We start from the raw sequence: 23,239 nt of genomic DNA, 5'->3' as shown, positions 1-23,239 counted from the left end.
TTTCTCCTTTCCTTTCCTTTTTTTTTTTTTTTGGTCTGTCTTTCTCTCTCCTCTTCTTTCTTTCTTGATTTTACCTGTTTATTTGACAGAAAAATAGAGGGCATGCACCAGCACCAGAAGCAGCAGGGTGAAAAGAGGGAGAAGCAGGTTCCCAGCTGAGCAGGAAGCCAGATGCAGTACTTGGTCCCAGGACCCTGGGATCATGACCTGAGCTGAATGAAGGGTGATGTTTAACTGACGGAGGCACCCAGGAAAGCACATTTTCATCATTGACATTGTGAGAGAGAAAATCTGTGAAGGCTAGCAAAGCATTCTAACTTTTTTTGTTGACCTTTCCTTAGTTAACCAATAGTAGTCCATATTAGGTACACTTTGCATAAATAAGCTGCCAGGTTTACTTGGCTACAGTTGCCAGAAACAGTGGGAACCTTTTGATACTCTACAAAAAAATAAATGACTGGCTTCTTGTTCTCACTTATATTCCCTCACAACGTATTGCATGATTTTATTAAATATTCAGATTTCTCCAACAAAACAAAAAAGCAGCCTACTGAATCGGAGAAGATATTTGTGAATAATACATCTTATAAGGGGTCCATATCCAAAATGTATAAACAACTTATACAACTTCACACCAAAAAAAAAAAAAATCTATTTAAAAAATGGATAGAGGACCTGAACATTTTTCCAAAGAAGATAAACAGATGGCCAATAGATACATGAAAGGATGCTACATAGTATTCAGGGAAATGCAAATCAAATCTACATATATCACTTTACACCTATCAAAATGGTTGGTGGAATCAAAGAGACAAGAACATAGCAAGAATGTAGAGAAAAGGGGACTCTCTTTCCATTGCAAACTGGTGCAGCCACTATGGAAAACAATATGGAGGTTCCTCGAAAAATTAAAAATAGGCATGCCTGGGTGGCTTAGTTGGTTGAGCAATCTGCTTCAGCTCAGGTCATGATCTAGGGTCCTGGGATTGAGCCCCATGTTGTATTCTCCCTGCTGCTCCCCCTGCTTGTACTTTCTCTCTTTCTGTTAGATAAGTAAATAAAATCTTAAAAAAAGAACCACCCAGGCACCCCTAAATAAAATCTTTTTAAAAAATTAAAAATGGGGCACTTGGGTGGCTCAGTCATTAAGTGTCTGCCTTCAGCTCAGGTCATTATCCGGGGTCGTGGGATCAAGCCCCGCATTGGGCTTCCCGTTCAGCGGAGAGCCTGCTTCCTCTTCTCCCTTTCCCTTTGCTTGTGTTACTTCTCTCATTTCTCTCTGTCAAATAAATAAAAAAAAAATCTTTTAAAAAATTAAAAATAGGGGCGCCTGGCTGGCTCATTGGGTTGAGCCGCTCCCTTTGGCTCAGGTCATGATCTCGGGGTACTGGGATCGAGTCCCGCATCGGGCTCTCTACTCAGCGGGGAGCCTGCTTCCTCCTCTCTTTCTGCCTGCCTCTCTGCCTGCTTGTGATCTCTCTCTCTGTCAAATAAATAAATAAAATCTTTAAAAAAAAATAAATAAAAATAAAATAAAAAATTAAAAATATAAGTACCATATCCAGTAATTCCACTATTGGGTATTTACCCAAAGAAAACAAAACCACTGATTCAAAAAGATAACATGCTCTTCTATGTTAAATTGTAGCATTATTTACAATAGCCAAGATATGGAAGCAGCCCAAGTGCAGCCCAGTGATAGGTGGCTGTATAAAGAAGATAAAGGTGTGTGTGTGTGTGTGTTTATAATGGAACATTACTCAGCTATAAAAAAACAATGAGATCTTACTGTTTACAACAACATGGATGGACCTAGAGAGTATTATATTTATTATATAAATATATTTTATGTATATAATAATATATAATATAAATATAATATATAAATATATTTCACTTTCTGAGTGAAATAAACCACACAGAAAGACAAATACCATATGATTTTCTTTTTTTAAAGATTTTATTTGTTTATTTGACAGAGATCACAAGCAGACAGAGAGGCAGGCAGAGAGAGAGAGAGAGGGAAGCAGGCTCCCCGCTGAGCAGAGAGCCCGATGCGGGACTCGATCCCAGGACCCTGAGATCATGACCTGAGCCGAAGGCAGCGGCTTAAGCCACTGAGCCACCCAGGCGCCCCCATATGATTTTCTTAAATGTAGAATCTGAAAAACAAAATGGGCACCTGGCTGGTTGAGTCCGTAGAGCATGTGATTCTTGATCTCAGGGTCATGAGTTCAAGCCCCACGTTGGGTGTAGAGAGTACTTAAAAATAAAGTGAAAAACAAAACTAAGGGGTGCCTGGTTGGCTTAGTGGGTTAAGCCTCCGCCTTCAGCTCAGGTCATGATCCCAGGGTCCTGGGATTGAGCCCCACATTGGGCTCTCTGCTTGGCAAGGAGCCTGCTTTCCCCCTCTCTTCTGTGTGCCTCTCTGCCTTCTTGTGATCTCTCTCTCTCTCTCTCTCTCTGTGTCAAATAAATAAATAAAATCTGTTAAAAAACTAAACTAAACTAAAACCAACCCAGTTTCGAAGATCCACAGAACAAATTGGTGGTTATCAGAGGGGAGGTAGGTCAGGGATGGGTGAACTAGATAAAGGGGATTAAGAGATCTAGTTATAAAATAAGTCAAAGATGAAAAGTACAGTACAGGGAGTATAATCAGTTTTGTAATAATATTGTATGGTGACAGATGGTAACTGCACTTACTGTGGTGAGCTTTGAGTGACATATAGAGTGTCCAATCACTATGTTGTACACCTGAAACTAATAAAATATTGTATGTTAATTATACCTCAATAAAATAAATAAAAAGCACTGATGTCTTGATCCTCCTGTCCAATATTCTAATTTAATTGGGGTGCAGCTTGGATATAAGCAGATTATTTAAAGCTCCCAGTAGATTCTGATGTGCAACTAAATTTGAGAATCTCTCCCCTATAGCAGCTGCTTATCTAGTGTTACCTGAACATTAGTATACTGGACATCAGGAAAACTTTTCAGTCTGTTGAGATTAGATTTTTCTTAGCACTTGGGGTGGCTGGCAGAAGTGGCTGGTTTACTTTGACTGTCTGTGAGTAATTTTCTTCTTCACTCCAGTGCACCCTACAAATATTACCATTCTCTAGGTATGTCATGATACCGTCTCTAGGTATTTCATACCCATAGCCCCTGGATTTTTTTTAACTTTTCAGAGGCAGGGTTGCCACCTAGACTTAAAATTTATTTGCAACATTTTGTTGTTGTTGTTGTTGTTGTTAGTAAAATTGCAAGAGATCTAAATATCCAAAGACATAAAATGAATAAGTAAATTGTATATTCATACTATTAGAGCAGTAAAAAATAAAGATTTCTCTCTCCATTTGTAGATTGGGCTGAGTATATTTGTGCTTTTCTTTAACTGGATTTTTGATAATTCTCCTTGAAACAAATGTCTGATAGTATTCTTTTTGGTTTGATAGTACTTCTGAATTGAACCTTTCTGCTTACTTAGAAATATGAATCTTTAAGGTATTGAAGAAATCTGAAGGAATTTTTTTGGTGGGAATTGGAGTTCTTGATAATCGCTTTTGCTTCCTTACCTTCTTACTGTGGTGGTTTTGTTTTTGGTCCTAGACCTCACCTTCATAATCATTGTGTTAGGAGTGTATGTGAGGATAAAACAGTAAATGAAGTTGAAATTATTTAAATTTAAGATTAAGTTTAAAAAATATCTTATTTATTCGACAGAGACACAGTGAGAGAGGGAACACAAGCAGGGGGAGTGGGAGAGGGAGAAGCAGGCTTCCCACAGGCTTCCCATCAGAGTCTGATGCGGTGCGGGGCTCCATCCCAGAACCCTAGGATCATGACCTGAGCTGAAGGCAGACACTTAATGACTGATCCACCTAGGGGCCCCTAGGATTAAATTTTTTGAATGTTGTAGAGTTTTTGGGTGGTTTTAGTTTATTGGCTGTTGGTGCAAATTGGTTACCCTGAGATAATAGAAATCTGCCTTCACTGAAGATGAAGATGTTCTCTTGAGAAATGAGTATCATTTTGAAACATAAACACAAAACTAGACAAACTCAGTTACTCTTGAGGCATGTCCATATGCTTTTTAAAAGCTTCTCTGAAATTGATGAGCATTATTAAAAAGATTAAAAGGCAGTGAATACACTCAAGTTTGATACTGTAATTCAGAATACCTAGTTTTGTAAGTATTTGTTAGTTATTCCTAATTCCCATCCTTCTAGTAATTAAAATACCTATGTAATGAAGAGGGGGAAAAGACTATACTTTGTTGTCCAACATAATTCTAGTAGAGCTGAGATATTAATTTTTAGAGCTATATCTATATTTTCAAGAGCATAACTTTTAAGTAGAAGACAATGTTGAGGAAAACATAAAAAAGTTTTTTATATACTTTTCCTTTTAACTAGATGAAGAACTTCCTGATTACATTATGGTGATGGTGGCCAACAAGAAAAGTCAGGACCAAATGACAGAGGACCTGTCCCTATTTCTAGGGAACAACACAATTCGATTCACCGTATGGTATGTTTTTGAATTTTTACCCCTTAGACCAAAGTTTGGCACAAGTCAGAATAGGTATTGTCTGAAAAGAGGTTCTTGACAGGAGAGTCAGATTCACTGTGGAGAGGCAGATAGTGAGCCAGGAGAGCACAGCTTCTGCAGCCAGACTCCTGAGGTTAAATCCTGGATCTGCCTTTTGCCTTGGTTTTTCAGTTTGTAAAATGGGATTAATAAATCCCGTTTATAGGACTGTTGCAAGGATTAAATGAAATAATACATGGTAATGTACTTGTAGCTGTGTGCCTGTCCCACAGCAAGTCCTTAGTCAATGTTAACTGTAGTTACTATGGTTCTTTTGTATTCTTTTGCATCTTACTCCTTTCCCTCAACCAAAACCAGTTGCATATATTTTGGGGGCTGGGTTGACTTCCTAAATTGCTTTATGGGGCGAAGTTTTTGGACAAAATTTCAAATCATTTTTAAAAATTTGGAACTTTCTAAAGTTTTGGAATTTTATTTTATTTATTTATTTATTTTTAAAAGATTTTATTTATTTAGTCAGAGAGAGAGAGCGAGAGTGAGCACAGGCAGACAGAGTGGCAGGCAGAGTCAGAGGGAGAAGCAGGCTCCCCGCGGAGCAAGGAGCCCGATGTGGGACTCGATCCCAGGACGCCGGGATCATGACCTGAGCCGAAGGCAGCTGCTTAACCAACTGAGCCACCCAGGCGTCCCTAAAGTTTTGGAATTTTAAAAAGAAAATTTTATGTTCAAATATAAATTCATGTTATAATTTTCAGTGTTCTTTTTCAAACCAAATAGTGCCTCTTAGTTGAGAATATTGACTAAAAGCACAAGATTCAATTTAAGAAGGCAGGTTTGAGGTAGAGTGAGGGTGGAGGGGAGGATAATGTGTGACTGAGAATAGATCAGGAAGTTCTCCTATAAGTGCCCTCTCTCTGGGAACCACCAGTTACAGCACAGGTTGATAATGGAGCAAAAATTGAGTGAGCAGAGTGGCCTGCTTATTTTGAATGTCAAGAGACTGGGAGAGATAGTAGGACACACTAAAGAGGCATATGAAGCTTCTTACCTTTAAGCTAAAATTTATCTAAAAGTTGTTTTTGCCCCTGTGGGCCACTATATGCTTTGCAGGTCTTGTGAAGTTTTCTTGAAATTCCATGCAGAATTCTCTATGTTTAGATTACATAGTTTTGTATGACATTAAGTTCAGTGGTTGATCCTCAAAATTTTTTGGTACAGCCAACTACTGCAGAGTGGTTCCCTAACCCACTCTTTACACTTAGTCCTCAGAAGTTATTAAAAAAAAAGAGAGAGAGAGAGAGAGAGAGCGCAGACCATGGTGCCGTGGTACTTTTGACTGGGGAAGTTATCATGAAGTTAGCATGAGTACTTTTTTTTAAAAAAGCTCTTCTGCACTCCAGGTGTTTGTTTTGTTTTGTATACGTGTTTTATGACTTGACTTTTGGTTCAGCCTTGGCATCGCTTTGGGTTTGAGTCCCAGTAGTATACTGTGGAAGATTGACCTAGATAGAGATCCTTTCTCGGATAACTTGATGGAACACTTTGGATTAATTTCTTACATAAAGGACTGAATGAATTTGAATTTAAAATCAAACTCAGTTTTCTCATCTTGCCATAAATTCCATAATGTATACTGATGCAAGTTAACTTGTCTCTATTTGGGCACTTTATTTCCCTGGTTAAGTTTCATTGACATCAGCCTGAAATGGACCATCATGATTGTTTGGAGCCCTGTAGTAATTGTGTCCAAGGGGACAGTAGCATGTGACTGGGTGCTGGGTGAAACATTATAATGAGATAGATATTTCTGGTATTTTCAGAAGGAATGGCCTCTTGGAAGGGATTGTAAGGCAAAATTACTTTGTACATTAACTACTAAGATAGTCTGTGTTATAAACAAGGTTGTAACCTGTGCTTGTTTACAGCATTAGTAATGAGGTGATATGTTTTGATATTATTTTCAAGTTTTTTATTTCTCAGAATTAAGCTGTTTTCAGAAACCATATAAATAAATAAAATAAACTTAAACTCTGCTTAAGGAATTGTAACAATAAGCTATATTACATATCTGTGTTACTTCGTCTTTTACCATAAGCTACATGGAGTCTTTAAAACAAAATTACATTCTTTGTAGATGAAGACTGGTCAAATAATATCTTTTCCCTTATTTGGACAGAAGATAGATGTTCAAAACAATGATGAAAAAATATGATTTTTTAATTTACTTCTAGAATACTCATATAAGCCTTTTTTAAAAATGTGGCATTTCTTTAACTTTGTCCATTAAATACTGTTTAGTACCATTTATCAATATTTGTATCTGAAGGTAGAGTCTGTAATGTCATCAAATTTCAAGTGATAGTTGAAATAAAATCTTTTCTTGATTAGATGAAGATTTAATATATTTTTTTTTAATTTTAGGCTTCATGGTGTGTTAGATAAACTTCGCTCTGTGACAACTGGTAAGATTCATTAAAACATTTGGAATTTGGGGCACCTGGGTGGCTTAGTCATTAAGTATCTGCCTTTGGCTCAGGTCATGATCCCAGGGTCCTGGAACTGAGCCCCCCCCATCAGGCTCCCTGCTTGGTGGGAAGCCTGCTTCTCCCTCTCCCCCTGCTTGTGTTCCCTTTCTCACTGTGTCTCTCTCTGCCAAATAAATAAATAAAAATCTTTAAAAAAAGTTTTTTGAATTTACTATAGCATTTTTTGTGTGTGTTTTTTTTTTTTTTTTTAAAGATCTTATTTATTTGAGAGAGAGTGAGAGCATGAGCAGGGAGGGAGTGGGAGAGGGAGAAGTAGACTCTGCTGGGCAGGGAGCCTGATGTGGGGGGGGTCTCAGATTGTGATCTCAGCTGAAAGTGGACGGTTAACCAGTTGACTGAGGTACCCAGGTGCTAATGTTTATTTTCTAAAGTCATTTAATGCTGGTTTGGAAAAAATTCCATAAATTTGAAAATAATAGTTTCTTGGGACTTTCTTAGGAGGTGCATGAACGGTGAATTCAAGAGCAAGAAATTGAACATAACTTAAAGATAATTAAACAAGGGAAGGAAAATTAAGGAAAGAATTGTGAATTTGTGCAGTGTTTCAGCTTCAAGGATGTTTTTATTGGTTTATTTACTTTTTTTTTAAGATTTTATGTATTTATTTGACAGAGAGTGCACAAGTAAGGCGAGCAGTAGGCAGAGGGAGAGAGAGAAGCAGGCTCCCCACTGAGCAAGAAGCCAGATGCAGGCCTGGATCCCAGAACCCTGGGATCATGACCTGAGCTGAAGGCAGATGCTTAACCAACTGAGCCATGCAGGCACCTTTGATTTATTTAGTTTTAAAGATTTATTTATTTATTTGAAAAAGAGAGAGTGTGCATGCATGATAATGTGGAGGAGTGCAGAGGGAGAGGATCTCAAGCAGACTCTGCTAATAAGCGCAGAGTCTGACATAGGGCTCAGTCCCACTGCCCATGAGATCAAGACCTGAGCTGAAATCACTACTTGGTTGCTCAACTGACTGAGCCGCCCAGGTGCCCCAAGGATGTTTTAATGTTTTATAATGGAAAATTACTGAGAAATTCAGTAATAGTAAATTGAATTAATTATTATACTGATTATCTGTAGAGTAATGTTCAGCCATAAAAAACATTGTGGAAGAACACATAGTGCTTTTAAATTGGTGATGAACAGGGGAAAGGTTCAAAGTAAAGTAATAAAAACAGCTTAAAAGGACCATGTATTTCTCTTTCCAGACCCTTCCAGTCTTAAGTCTTCTGATACTAACATCTTTGACAATAATGTGTCTTCAAACAAGAGCTGTTTCAGTCGGGGAGATGAGAGAAGGCATGAAGCTGCAGTGCCACCTCTTGCAGTTGCTAGCAGTAGACCTGAAAAAAGAGATTCCAGGGTTTCTACTAGTTCACAAGAGCAGAAAACCACTACTGTCAGGTAAGAGTCCTGTGTAGACCTGCTGTGGGTAGGTAAGTATGTGTATGTGACCTTGATACTAGTTTTTAGATCTTTCAATTTTTGTTTTCAGAAATTTTTGGAAATACTGAGGTGGTTGTAAGCAATTTCTTTCTTTCTTTCTTTCTTTTTTTTTTTTTTAAAGATTTTTTAATTTATTTATTTGACAGAGATCACAAGTAGGCAGAGAGGCAGACAGAGAGAGAGGAAGAATCAGGCTCCCCGCTGAGCAGAGAGCCTGACTCAGGACTCAATCCCAGGACCCTGGGATCATGACCTGAGCTGAAGGCAGAGGCTTTAACCCACTGAGCTACCCAGGCACCCTTTCCTTTTTTTTAAATAAGGTAATGGTTAAGACCTACGTATGATTGTCTTTTACCTCAAATATGTAAGGTTTTTTTTAAAAAGTACTTTTAAAGTAGTTTTTAGGGGCGCCTGGGTGGCTCAGTCGGTTAAGCGACTGCCTTCAGCTCAGGTCATGATGCCAGGGTCCTGGGATCAAGCCCCACATCAGGCTCCCTGCTCAGCGGAGAGCCTGCTTTTCCCACTTCCTCTGCCTGCTGCTCTGCCTACTTGTGTTCTCTCTGTCAAATAAATAAATAAAATCTTTAAAAAAAAGAAGTAGTTTTTAATGGAGTACATAAAGAGTAAACTTTTTCATTAAAATTTAAGTATTTGAAGTTACTGCTCTAAGTTGGTTATAATTTTGTGTGTGTGTGTTTTTAAAAATAGACAGACTTATGATGATGGAGCTGCAACCCGATTAATGTCAACTGTGAAGCCTCTGAGGGAGCCAGCACCCTCTGAAGATGTGATTGATATTAAACCAGAACCAGATGATCTCATTGATGAAGACCTCAATTTTGTGCAGGAGAATCCCTTATCTCAGAAAAAACCTACAGTGACACTTACATATGGTTCTTCTCGCCCTTCTATTGAAATTTATCGACCACCTGCAAGTCGAAATGCAGATAGTGGTGCTCATTTAAACAGGTTGCAATTTCAGCAGCAGCAAAACAGTATTCATGCTGCCAAGCAATCTGATATACAGAACAGCCGGGTATATGAAACTGGACGTTTGTGTGAACCGGAAGTGCTTAACAGTTTAGAAGAGACTTACAGTCCCTTTTTCAGAAACAACTCAGAAAAAATGAGTATTGAGGTTTGTATATACTTTTTTTGTTGTTATTACATTTTAAAAGTTTTTTTATTTTTTGAAGTTAGGCTGCATTCCCATCATGGGGCTTGAACTCTCAAAACCCTGAGATCAAGAATCAGATGCTCTGCTAACTGATCTGGCGAGGCACCCCTGCATATACTTTTAAATTCTGGCTTCTTAGACTGAAAATTGGTGTTTCTTAGTACTGAATATATGTGAAATAACTAAACAAATATTGCAAGTTTATTTTAGACTGATTTCTGTGCTACTTAACATACTACACCAGATTTTCCTCTTCACGATTGGCTCCTACAGATAGTTTACATCTTGTTTACTTTGCTGGGATGCCAGCATTTGAGATAGCTATAACCTTACCTTATAATTTCGGGGGAATTTTAAGTCAATTTTAGATTTTCCATTGCAGTTACTTAGGAACAATGAAGTAATTCCATTTTATTAGTTTCAACAGTGCTATATGCTGCTGTTTATGCATGAATGTAAAGCGTTATTTTTTGTTACAGCTAATGATTGGCTCTTAGGATAATAGTTACATTTTTATAAGAAACCAGGAAGTAGCTTGTGAATTCTCAGTATGATTGGCTTTTTCTTGAGGGAAAAAAAAAACACTGTGATAGAACTTTGTTTTTTTTTCTGAGACTAGGTAAGCGTAAATTTATCTGCTTGCAGGAAGAAAACTTTCGCAAGAGAAAGTTGCCTGTGGTAAGTTCAGTTGTTAAAGTAAAAAAATTCAATCATGATGGAGAAGAGGAGGAGGAAGATGATGATTGTGGGTCTCGTACAGGAAGCATCTCCAGCAGTGTGTCAGTGCCAGCAAAGCCTGAAAGGAGGTACCTTGACCATTGTCTGTAAATTAATTTTTAATTGCCTGATGGAATCTTCTGGTTTTCTTGAAGAGGATATCATAAAAATAAAATTTTAATAGTATGTAAGACTTTTCTATTGGTTTTTGAGAAACAGATTAATAAAAGAGAAATTGCTTAAAATTGGAGAAGATTACAGAGAATAAAAACTGTAATATGGTGGGGCTGGTGAAGGGGTGATCCAGATTCATTATTTTAAAAGGTTAAGATGTTCCAGTCTAGTTGACACTTCTTAAAAATGTACAGCTGTTCTGTACAGAATCTAAGGGAAGACTGTAGTAAAGGCCCAACGGATGGCTAGCATGAAAGAACTCATATCTAAAATTTAATATACTTTTAACTTTTTTTTAGACCTTCACTCCCACCTTCTAAACAAGCTAACAAGAACCTAATTTTGAAGGCTATATCTGAAGCTCAAGAATCTGTAACAAAAACAACTAACTATTCTACAGGTAATTTCAAATGTATTATGTTTACATTGAGTTTTCTTTGTCTCTTGAAGCTTGCATTGATTGCTTCCCAAGTTGTATAATAAAGACACTTGCCAGATGTCAGAACCAAGAAGAGTTTCGGAGAAGAATGGTTTTAACAGATCATTTTTGAGAAACCCCAGTTGTCAGTGTAATTTAGTTCTTTGATCACTGTGTAGTGCCTTTTATTCCCTTCATATTGTGTGTGAAATATTTAATAAAATTTTTATAGGGAGTTTTGATAAAGGTGAGACTTTCATATTCATGTCATTGGAGTCAACATTTGATAGGATTTATGACGTATAAAAGGGAGCGCAGTTGGATATTAAGAGTCAGAGTTAGACAAATTTGGCTAGTGCATGAGCAGATTGGCTTTTTTTTCCCCCAGTAGAACCCATTAATGGAATATAAGGCAGAGAATTGACTCACTTGTGATGTTCCTGCCCCAGTCCTAGTGGAAGTACTGAATTATTTTATGAGAATGTAAAGGTATTGCATGTTTTTAAAGGATAAGAAAAGGAGATAAGTCACATATAGTCTGATCTTACAGAAAACTTGTTCCGAAATGCAAACTAAATGATGGGTGCCATATTGTCATAAATTCTGTTCTGCCCCATGTGCTAAAGCTAGTGTGCAAAACTTTTAATTAATAAAAATTGATAATTGCCTACTCTAAAAATTTTTATTTTATTTTTGCTATGGATTTGATGACCATTTGTTTAGCATTTTTCTGCCGTTTCTTTTGTATCTCTTTATGTCACCCTTTCCTAAAGTGAAGTAGATTTTAAGTTACCAGCTTTTGAACCTCAGGTATCTGTCCTCTTCTCATTTCTAATTTAACTTTGAACATAAACAGCTTTTGCATATGAGGACTATCAGGCTAAGGCCAAAACTAGACCTAACCTATATAAATTTCATTTCTTTGCCTTTCTATAATATTGTGTTGTTTTTTTGTTGTTTGGGTTTTTTTTTTCAGATTTTATTAGAGAGAGAGCATGAGCAGGGAGAGAGGGGAGTGGGAGAAACAAGCTGTCCATTGAGCAAAAACCTTTATGTTGGTCTTGATCCCAGGACCCTGGGATCATGACCTAAGCCAGAATCGAGTCTGATGCTTAACCGACTAAGCCACCCGGCACCCCCCTGTTTTTATAATAGTGGGAGATTGCTCATGTATTTTTGAGAAATAACATTGATACTCATTTTTGACCTGTAGTATGTAAATTATAATTTGAAGTTGTTATGTGATAATGAAGCAAAATTTAAATTACATTTGGTTAAAAATGTCTGGCAGTGTATTTATGGCATGTGGTTTAAAATGTATAGATGAAGTCAGGTATATATCTCTCTGGAATATTAGAAGAAAAAAAGATGTTACCTGTGAACCATTTCAAATTTTTCATTTGTTCTAAACCCATGGAGGCATTTATATTTAATAGGATATATTCACTGCTCAGTTTTGATGTATTATTGCATCTACATTTCCCATCTTTTTTCCTTTTAAAAAGTCTCACAGAAACAGACACTTCCAGTTGCTCCCAGAACTCGAACTTCTCAAGAAGAATTGCTGGCAGAAATGGTCCAGGGCCAAAGCAGGACCCCCAGAATAAGTACCCCCATTAAAGAAGAGGAAACAAAGGGAGATAATATAGAAAAGAGCCAAGGTAATAATTTAAATGATATGTCATTCTCTGTTACTACACTTTTTTTTTTTTCATGAGGCACTAAAGATTTGCCAGTGGGTGTTTGTGAAATGTTAGTTGTGTGAGAAAAGTGCTCGTTAGGCCCAAAGAGAGAAGGAGAAGGGGCTGAGAGGAAAGTCTAATAAGCCTGCACATTTTAGGATCTTAAGTCTTTTTATTACAGAAATTTTTGATTTTTTTTTTGAAGATTTTATTTATTTATTTGACAGAGATCATAAGTAGGCAGAGAGAGAGGGGGGGGGGGAGGTAGGCTCCCTGTTGAGCAGAGAGCCTGATGCAGGGCTTGATCCCAGGACCCTGAGATCATGACCTGGGCCGAAGGCTTAGAGGCTTAACCCACTGAGCCATCCAGGCGCCCCAGAAATTTTTAATGTTATTAAAAGTGGGAAGAACAGTGCGATGAATTCCCACGAACCCAGTTATCTAGCCTTAATAATTACCAGTGTTTTGCTGGTCCTGAGAAAGTTTCTACTTAGAGATACATAGATATCTGCATTTTTTCTTCTTCTTGTTAATTGTACCCCTGTTCTCCTGAACTGGGACACTTCTTAGCATCCTTTCTTTCACCTGGCCAGTTGTCCCAGTGGCCCTACTTTATTCTTTTGTTGCTGGTTAACTGCAGTTAGCTTTCAGCTGATCTTTCTACTTCCTTTCTCTCAACCCCACTACCCCATCTTCAGTACAGACACTTTTCCTGTCATGTCAAGGTGTGCTTTAATCATGTGATTTCTTCTTGAGAGCATTATGATGTTTCTATCTCATGCATTATCTGGGACTGATGCCATCAGCTTGGCCTTTAGTCAGTTTGGATAGCTGGTCTCTGGGCCTTTCCAGTCAAGAACCTCTTCTGTTCTATCAAGAAAGGTCCTAGTTTACATCTGTTTCTTTTCTATTGAGATCTAAATTTTAAAAAACCTCGCCAAAACTGAATGCTCGTCATGTTATTTCTGACTCACACTTTTCTAATGCTGGCATACGTTTTTTCATTCCTTCTTAACTATGTTCTTGAAACTGTTTCAGGTTCATTTCAAATCTGTTTCATGAGGCCTTAATGATTCCATTCTGTGTGTCCCTTCATTCTCTCTTTAAAAAAAAAAAAGATCCTTGTATTTTGCATTTTGCCATGCAGCATTATGTGCAAATCCAATAAATGATGGACATGATAACAGGAAAATTCCAAAACAGCCAAATACATTAACTAGAAAGTATAAATGAGCCGATCAGTATTTTGTAAAGAGCAACTAGAAAGCATTTGAGCTTCAGTAAGGGTAAGAATCACAGTGTGTTGAAGTCCATCAAACATCATGAAGTACATCAAACTTGATTTCATATATATTTTTTAATATATTTTATGTATTTTAGAGAGCACGAGCAGAAGGAGGGTTAGAGGGATAAGCAGACTCCCTGCTAAGCAGAGAGCCTGATGTGGGACTTGATCCCAGGACTCTGGGATCATGCCTTGAGCTGAAGGCAGATGCTTGATCAGGTGAGCCCCCATGATTTCATATTTTTTTTAAAATAGATCTTTAGGGGCACCTGGGTGGCTCAGTGGGTTAAGCCGCTGCCTTTGGCTCCGGTCCTCAGGGTCCTGGTATCGAGTCCCGCATCGGGCTCTCTGCTCAGCAGGGAGCCTGCTTCCTTTCCTCTCTCTCTGCCTGCCTCTCTGCTTACTTGTGATCTCTCTCTGTCAAATAAATAAATAAAATCTTTAAAAAAAAAAAAAAGATCTTTCATTGGTCACCTTCTGGAGGATAATAGATACTAATTCATTGTCTTGAAAACTGGGTAAATTATTGAGCATTTATGCTGTTTTTGTGTTAAAGAATGGTGTCCCTGTATAGTCAAATAGTATAGGAGTTAACATCTGCTTTTGTGAATAGTTTTATTGGACCAACCCTTGCCCATTCATGTATATATTGTCTGTGGCTGCTTTTGTACTATATTCCGAGTTGAATAGCTGCAACCAAAAGCAGACATTTGCAATCATTTATGTAGTTAGTGAGGAAGGTTTTTGTTGTTGTTGTTGTTGTTGTTGTTTTAAATATACTGTGCCCAAAGTGGCACATGAGGATAACTCATGACCCTGAGATCAAGAGTTGCATTCTTCAGACTGAGCCAACCAGGCACCCCTAGAAAAAGGATTTTTAAAGAAATTCCTCCAGCTAATAAGTGAAAACAGAATGATAGAATTATAGCTTGTTGGGGTTCCCCCCCCAAGTCAGTGAATTAATCTAGGCACTGATCATTAATGGCTACTAAAAAAGTGAAAAACAGTTATTTCATGCCTCCAGAGGAAAGAATAAAACTACCTCAGTCTTGGCAGCATCTCTTTCTGCCCACAGGTCCTTTCCCCATGCTGTAATAAAATCACCATTTTTGCACCAAAAAACCCCAAACTACCTTAGTCTACTTGCCAGAGGATTTGAACTTGGGTAATCAGGGTTCTGATCTGGCATTCAGCTTGCAGGAAGTACAGAGGCCAGAGGAATATGTTGCTTGTCACATCATGAGTGTGCAACAGCCAAAGAACAGTATCTGGGGTGCCATATAGGTCAAATAGCCTGAGAATTCTGCATTAAAAGACAAAATAAGCAAGGTTAAACTATAGTGTCTAGGGATGCATATTTATGAGCCGCAAAGAAATTTTAGGTTATTATAAAAGGCATAAAAAGTCCTTCCCCTTTAGGGAAGGACTGATTGAGACGGAGCATATATGGGACAGTTTCTGGGGTGGGCGGCACAGTTCTATTTTATAGAACTGAATGGTGGCTGTAAGGATGTTTTGCCTTATAAAATTCATTAAGCTACTGTTTGTTTTGTGTCGTTCTCTGTATTGTTCTCTGTTTTGTTTTAAAGTAAAAGGTTAAAAATTTGAAATGGTATCAAGTACATCTCATGAGGATTTACTGCTCTTAGTGAATTGGTTTATTCGCAAGTACAAAGTGACATTCTGCAAATAGCAATTAATTACCGTACTTACTGTTACAGTTTTGTGACATGTTTTTAAAGCTTTGTGTTTTACAGCTTTGTAACATGTTTTTTAAAATCTAAATATGTATACATGTATTGGCATGAGTTAGTGTTTTTTCCTCTCTCTGGTCTCTACTTTTATTAGCCTACCGACCTCACAGTATTCATGCTATTTCTCTTTCTGTCTTGGATTAGTCTGTCACCAGAAGTTTATTTTGCTAATGCGTTCAAAGACTTAACAGTGATAATTCTGGCTTTATCGATTCTCCTTTGATGCCTTGGTTTTCTGTTTCTTTGGTTCTGTTCTTATTTTTAATAGATCCACCTATATTTTTAATTATTAATTTTTTATCTCTGCTTGTTTTTTCAGATGTAAACATTTAAGCTGTAAATTTTTCTTGAGGTGCCACTTCTGTTGCAAATCACAAATTCTGATATATAATGTTTTCATTATCAATCAGAGTATCTTTAATTCCTAATATGATCTTCATCTTTGACCCATGAGCTATTTGAAAGTGTTTGTAATTTACAGTATCTGGAGGATTTGTTTCTGACTTTTGCTCTTTTATTATATATTCTTGACTTGATTGAATTGTTTCAGTGTGATCTGTGTAATACATATTTTTTGAAAATTGTTAAGAATTAATTTTGCACTTCTTCCATTGCATTTTGAAAGAAAGTGGGCTGTAATTGTTGGATTCAGAATTTTGCATTGAATAGATACAGCTCTGTGGTTATGTTGTTCAAATCTCGACCTTAATGAGTTTTTGATTTGCTTGACTTAACAATAATTGAGAGAAGGTCTTGAGATTGTCTTATGAAGACAAATTTATTTTAATTTCGTTATATTTCTATCAGTGTTTTCCATGCCTTAGTTGTCAGGTTTTTTCAGACCTTTAATGCTTTAGGCATATATATCTCTTAAATATTACAAAGCTAGCTTGTTGTTTGTTTGTTTGTAAAGATTTTATTTATTCTGGGGGAAGCCGAGGGAGAGGGACAAGCAGACTCTGTGCTGAGTGTGGAACCCAATATGTGGCTTGATCTCAGGACCCTGAGGTCATGACCTAAGCCAGAATCAAGAGTCAGACCCTTAACTGACTGAACCACCAAGGCGCCCCTAGATTTTTTTTGTCTTTTTTTTAACCCAATCTGAGTTTGCCTGTTACTGGAAAGTTTAAACCATTGATAGTTCTGTCATATTTTCTTTCTTTTTTTTTCTTTTTTTGCCAAAGATTGATTGATTTATTTGACAGAGAGAGAATGAGAGCACAAGCAGGGGGAGTGACAGGCAGAGAGAGGATGCAGGCTCCCTAGTGAGCAGGGACCCCCGATAGAGGCTTGATCCCAGGACCCTGGGATTACGACCTGAGCTGAAAGCAGAAGCTTAACCAACTGAGCCACCCAGGCACCCTTCTTTTTTTTTTTTTTTTTTTTTTTTGATTCATATTGGCCTTTTGTTTTTTCCTCCTCATTGCCTTTAAGATTCATTAGTAACTATTATTGATTGCCCCAGCTCTGTATTTTTTTTTTAACTAGTTTAAACACTCCATTTCTATTTATCCAGTGGTTAGCACCAAAATCTTACCATGCAAATTTAATTGCATATTCCAGAAGTTAATGTTCTGACCCGATTTCCAAAGTAAATTAACTGTAGAATACCTTAGCTCCAGGCTTTACCTTTCTGGCTTACATTATGTTTCCAGTTTTTCATTTTTGTTATTTTTTAAATGCACAAGTTGGGCACTATTATTATTTTACCCACCCAGTGTTTATTCTGATTTTACCTACATGTTTATCAGTTTTTGTTCTCACACCTTGAATGTTACTTGAGGATCATCATCTTCAATGTTTTGAAGTATTTTTGAAGTGTATTCTTTGACAGTTGCTTTAAGAATAGGTCTTTTGCTCTAAATTTGCCAAGAGGCTATTTATCTGTGTTTTTTCCCTCCTTGTTCTTGTGCAGTAATTTTGCTGGATAACAACAGTTCTTTGTTCTCAGCACCTTGTATGTATTATGCCATTGTCTTCTGGCTTCCATTATTGTTGAATGGACTTCTGTCATTCTAATTGTCTGTCGTTCCTTTGTAGGTGATCTGTCCTTTCTCTGGATGCTTTCAAGATCTTCTCTTTGTCTTTGATGTTCTGCAGTTTCACTACGATGTATCTAGGCATGGATTTCCTTTGGTTTTCCTATTTTGTATATGTTGTATAAAAAACATTTAAATAAAATATTTTACATATGAAATATATGTTTACCATAGAAAAATTGGAAAAACAAATCTTTGTAATGCTTGTTGATAGATTAGAAACTCATCAAATAGTGTAGGAAATTTAAAAATAAAAAGCATCGTTCTTTGCTTCATTCTTCTCTACATTGGTTCTTCCCAGATGGCTGCCACTTTTAAATGCTTATGTTTATGTCTTTAATTTTCTCCATATCCCATAATATGCTTTATAACAATTTTTTTCATTCACTAACAGTAGATGATATTTCTTGTTTTTTTGCTATGGTGTATCAGGATTTAACTCACACTTTTCCCTGCTTTTCAAGCTTATAAAGTAAAATCAGTATTTTTGGTTCATTTACTTATTTTTGTCATTTTTTTTTTTAAGATTTTATTTATTTGACAGAGATCTCAAGTAGGCAGAGAGGCAGGCAGAGAGAGGGGAGGAAGCAGGCTCCCCACAGAGCAGAGAGCCTGATGTGGGGCCCGATCCCAGGACCCTGGGATCACGACCCGAGCCAAAGGCAGAGGCTTTAACCCACTGAGCCACCCAGGTGTCCCTGTTTTTGTCATTTTATTTTATTTTTTTTTAAGATTTTATTTATTTATTTGTCAGAGAGGATGAGCACAGGCAGGCAGAGTTGCAGGCAGAGGGAGAAGCAGGCTCCCTGCATCGAGTCCCGATGTGGGACTCGATCCCAGGATACTGGGATCACGACCCCAGCCGAAGGCAGCTGCTTAACCAACGGAGCCATGCAGGCGTCCCTGGTTTTGTCATTTTAAATAATATATCTAAATATTTACTTTTTGTGTGATTACTATAATTCAGTATGCTTTGGTTTTTTTGTTTGTTTGTTTGTTTTAGTTTTTAGATTTTATTTATTTATTTTAGGAGAGAAAATGCAAGCAGAGGGAGAGAGAGGGACAAGCAGACTCTGTGCTGAGCTCGGAGTCCAGCATAAGGACTCAATCTCATGACCCTGAGATTATGATCTGAGGTGAAATTAAGAGTTGGATGCTTAGCTGAGCCACCCAGATGCCCCTGTTTCAGTATACTTTGATTTCCAAAAGATAAGGATATTTATGTCCCTTTTTAAACTTTTTTTTTTTTTTTTACGATTTTATTTATTTATTTGACAGAGAGCACAAGTAGGCAGAGAGGCAGGCAGAGAGAGAGGGGGAAGTAGGCTCCTTGCTGAGCAGAGAGCTGGGTTCAGGGCTTGATCCCAGGACCCTGGGATTATAACCTGAGCCGAAGGCAGAGGCTTAACCCACTGAGCCACCCAGGCACCCCCCTTTTTAAACTCTTAATACATCTTTCCTTACCACACCTTCTAAATTCTGTACTTTTTTGGGAGGTGTGCAGAGGGAGGAACAGAGAGAATCTTAAGCAGGTTCCACACCCCGCATAGTGGGGCTCTATCTCACGACCCTGAGATGGTAGCCTGAGTCAAAATCAGGAGTCAGATGCTTAACCAGCTGAGCCACCCAGGTGCTCTAAACTCTGTACTTTTATATTGCCAAAGATGATCAAGTACATCTTTTGTTTTGCTTTCCTCGTTAAGACTACTATGCTTTGTAAGTTGGCTCTAAAAGTTGAGAACCAGGGGGTTGGGAGTTGGGTGAGCCTGGTGGTGGGTATTATGGAGGGCACATATCGCATGGAGCACTGGGTGTGGTGCATAAACAATAAATTCTGGAACACTGAAAAGAAAAAAATAACAAGAAAGTAAAAGTTGAGACCAATAAAGAGTGTATTTACATTATTAGGACTAAATAAATAGGGGTGCCTGGGTGGCTAGTCGATTAAGCATCAGACTCTCAATTTACACTCACGGCGTGATCTCAGGGTCATGAGGTCAAACCCCGCATCAGGCTCCATACTAGGCAGGAAACCTGCTTAAGATTTTCTCCTCTCCCTTTGCCTGTCACCCTGCTCAAGTGTGAGCATGCATTCTTACTCTGTCTAAATAAATAAATGAAAATCTTCTTTTAGAAAAAACTAATTCATTAGAGGGTCAGATTTCCATTTTTGTCTATAGCTGTTTGCTAGGGATTCCTTAGATAAGTTTAATTTTTCTGCTCTTGAACAATTTTTTGTTTTCCTGAAGTTCTTTCCCCTACCCCCCCTTTTTGTATTGTATTGCCTACCTTCATTATGGTCTAAAAATTTGTCATTTTATACTAAGTCTTTGAGTTCCACTTTTTTCTTAGGTACCTTCATTCCAGAGCGTCTGTCCTCTCGCTCATCTAACTGGTTGCTCTCTAGATCTGCTTCAAGACTGTCATTCCAGGACTTAACTCCTCCCCTGAGTTTGCTCTGCATTTTCTGGATCCCACTGTCTTCTCGGTATATTCTCATTCTGTTATCACATCATGAAGAAACTTAAAAAGTATGGGAGGTAAATTCTTCTGAGTACTTAGAAATCTAAAGATACCCTTTTACTTAATTGATACTTTGGATAGGTACAAAATTCTAAGTTGAATTTTTCTCAAAACTTTGAAGACATGGCTTCATTATCTTGAAGCTTCTAATGTTTATGCTGAGGAGTTGGTTGCCCATGTGATTCTTATTCCATTATAGAATACAAGGGATTTATTTTTCTGGAGGGTTTTAGGATTTTCTGTGTGTTTCTGTGTGTTTTTTTTACTGTGGTAAACTTCAAAAAAAAAAGATGCTATTTAGTCACTTTCGGGCCAAATACTTTGTGCACTTCTTAAATTTGAAAATTCGTGTTTTTAGTGTGGGAAATTCTCTTTAAATTATTTCTTTAAAATTTTTTTCTCTTTTGGAAATTAAATTCCTGCTTTTATTTTCTCCTCATTTTTGTCTGATCTTTTGTCTGATCTTCTTTGGCATATTTTATTGACTTGACTTTTGTCTCCCCTCTCCCCCGTTTTTTTTTTTTTTTAAAGATTTTATTTATTTATTTGACAGACAGAGATCACAAGTAGGCAGAGGCAGGCAGAGAGAGATGAGGAAGCAGTCTCCCTGCTGAGCAGAGAGCCGGATGCGGGGCTCGATCCCAGAACCCTGGGATCATGACCTGAGCTGAAGGCAGAGGCTTAACCCACTGAGCCATCCAGGTGCCCCTCCCCCATTTTTGTTTTTGGTTTCCTTTTTTAAATGAATTTAAGTTTTTAAAATTATATTTTAAAAATGTCTGCAAGGTCTTTCTTGGTCTGTTTATGTATCTTGTTTTGGGGATATAATATTTCAAATTTGTCAAAAGAATATAATTACAGGATTTTTTTTTCTTTTTAAAGAATTATATTTTGTGTCCTCTTTGATGGTTTTCCAGAGTCAGTTTTTGTTTTTTGTTTTTTTGTTTTTCCCTTTTATTTGCAGGCTCTTTTCAAAAATGTTTGTAAACATGTGAGTTCCTCATTTAAGAAAAGTCAGTAAAGAGGCTTACCTGGAATTGTGTGGGCCAAGCTTTGCTGTGGGCATGTTTTATTTTAAATAAAGCAGACAAGGACCTGCAGGTGGCCTTGAAATTAAAGAGGAGTTTTCTGGAGGTTCTTACACTGCCAATAGCTATCTAAGATTCTCCCCAGATAATTTTCTGAGTTCCTTCTTCTTAAAACATTTGAAAAAAATTTCTTTAAAGTAGGCTCCATGCCCAAAATGGGCCTTGAACTCCTGACCCGGAGAGCAGGAGTCTTACACTCTACTGACTGAGTCAGGGAGCCACCCCAAAATGTTTGAATTTTTAGAAAATGCGTGGCCGTCTCATTTGCAAACCCTTGTTTTCTGTTGAACATCCTTTGTAGTCTTCTTTGCTCCTCACTTCTCACAGTCTTGGATGCTCCTCTTTGTTCATTTCATCCAGGTTAAGTATCTCCAGATTGTCGATTCCCAAGTGGGTATCTCCAGCCAGGGCTTTGCATCTGAATTCCTAATTCTCCTCCAGCTGCTTATTCTACTTTTTTTTTTTTTTTTTGGATATGTAATAAATTAAACTTGTCTAAAACATAACTACTAACAATTTTTTCTTCCATTCTGTTTTTCCTACAGTCTTCCTCATTTTAGTTAACAGCACAGCACCACCTTTCCAGTTGATCAGGCCAGAAACTTAATGCTGTTCTTTCTTTGAAACTTAAGGCCATTCTTCCTTGCCTCTGTCTTTGCTTTCCTCTTTGTCTTTCTTCTTTTACCTTCCTTCTTCCCTCCACCTTTAGCAAATCCTGTCTGCTTCTACCTTCAGAGTATATTTAAATTCACTGTTCCTCATTGCCTCTCCCTCTACCATCCTAGGTTAAACCATCATCCATGACTTACCTGGATTATTGGAATAGTGTCCTTACTGGTCTGTCTGCTTTCAAACTTGTCCTCCTACAGTTTGTTCCACACAGTAGCAAGTGATCCTTTTTTTTTTTTTTAATAAACATATAATGTATTATTAGTCCCAGGTGTACAAGGTCTGTGAATCGCCAGGCTTGCACACTTTTCTGAGATTAAAAGTCTCTTATGTTTTGTCTCCCTCCTGATCCCATCTTGTTTCATTTATTCTTTTCCTACCCCCCAAACCCCCAACGTTGTATCTCCACTTCCTCATATCAGGGAGATCGTATGATAGCTGTCTTTCTCCGATTGGCAAGTGATCCTTTTAAACTGTAAGTGAGATCATGTTGCTCCCCTTCTCAGAACCTACTGGTGCTCCCCATTACACTCCAACTAAAAGTAAGATTCCTCCCTGATCTTGTCACCTATTAGCCTTTTCCTTCCCTCCACTTGCTTCTCCTTGATATCCCCCGGACATGCTTGCTGTATTTCTCTTTCAGAGCGTTCAAAGAAGAGCATGTCTGAGATGCTTTCACCCTTTCCCTGGAATATTTTTTTCCATAGGTCCACATAACTCACTCAAAAGTTGTCTTCGTGAAGCCTTCCCTAGCCCCCTACTCCTTTACCCACTCTTCTAAATCTTTATTTTTGCCACAGCACTTATTATGTTATACGTATTTTGTGTTTTCATAGTTTAGATATTTTTATCCCCTCAGATCATCAATACAAAACATGTTCTGCTTTACATACATTTTGAGGGCTTTTTTTGTTTGTTTTTGAGCTCCCGTCTCCTTCCCCTCCCCACCAGAGTACAAGTTCTCTGACCAGGGATTTATGTGTTACTCCTTGCTGTGATTGAGTGGCTAAAACAGTGCCTGACATATAGTAGGAGCTCACTGAATCCTTTTGTCTTTTTTTATTTTTTTTTTTTTTAAAGATTTTATTTTTTTGTTTGAGACCGAGCACAAGCAGAGAGCAGAAGCAGAAGGAGAGGGAGAAGCAGACTCCCCACTGAGCAGGGAGCCCGATGTAG

At 37.7% G+C, this 23,239-nt stretch overlaps 1 protein-coding gene across 8 annotated transcripts in view; it reads left to right on the top strand.

The window, feature by feature from the left end:
- Nucleotides 1-23,239, top strand: part of ZC3H14 (zinc finger CCCH-type containing 14) — a 52,693-nt gene that overhangs the window by 5,808 nt on the left and 23,646 nt on the right. For all 8 annotated transcript variants that reach the window (XM_059373560.1, XM_059373559.1, XM_059373555.1 and 5 more), the window contains exons 3-9: nt 4,419-4,533; nt 6,976-7,016; nt 8,300-8,495; nt 9,246-9,675; nt 10,360-10,520; nt 10,905-11,005; nt 12,529-12,684. In XM_059373560.1, coding sequence (XP_059229543.1) covers nt 4,419-4,533; nt 6,976-7,016; nt 8,300-8,495; nt 9,246-9,675; nt 10,360-10,520; nt 10,905-11,005; nt 12,529-12,684 — 1,200 coding nt within the window. The remainder of the gene's footprint in view (nt 1-4,418; nt 4,534-6,975; nt 7,017-8,299; nt 8,496-9,245; nt 9,676-10,359; nt 10,521-10,904; nt 11,006-12,528; nt 12,685-23,239) is intronic.

This window comes from Mustela nigripes, chromosome 13, assembly GCF_022355385.1.
Source record: "Mustela nigripes isolate SB6536 chromosome 13, MUSNIG.SB6536, whole genome shotgun sequence".
Taxonomy (NCBI): domain Eukaryota; kingdom Metazoa; phylum Chordata; class Mammalia; order Carnivora; family Mustelidae; genus Mustela; species Mustela nigripes.
The sequence above is the reverse complement of the archived record's forward strand: the minus strand, read 5'-3'. Positions and strand labels throughout refer to the sequence as shown.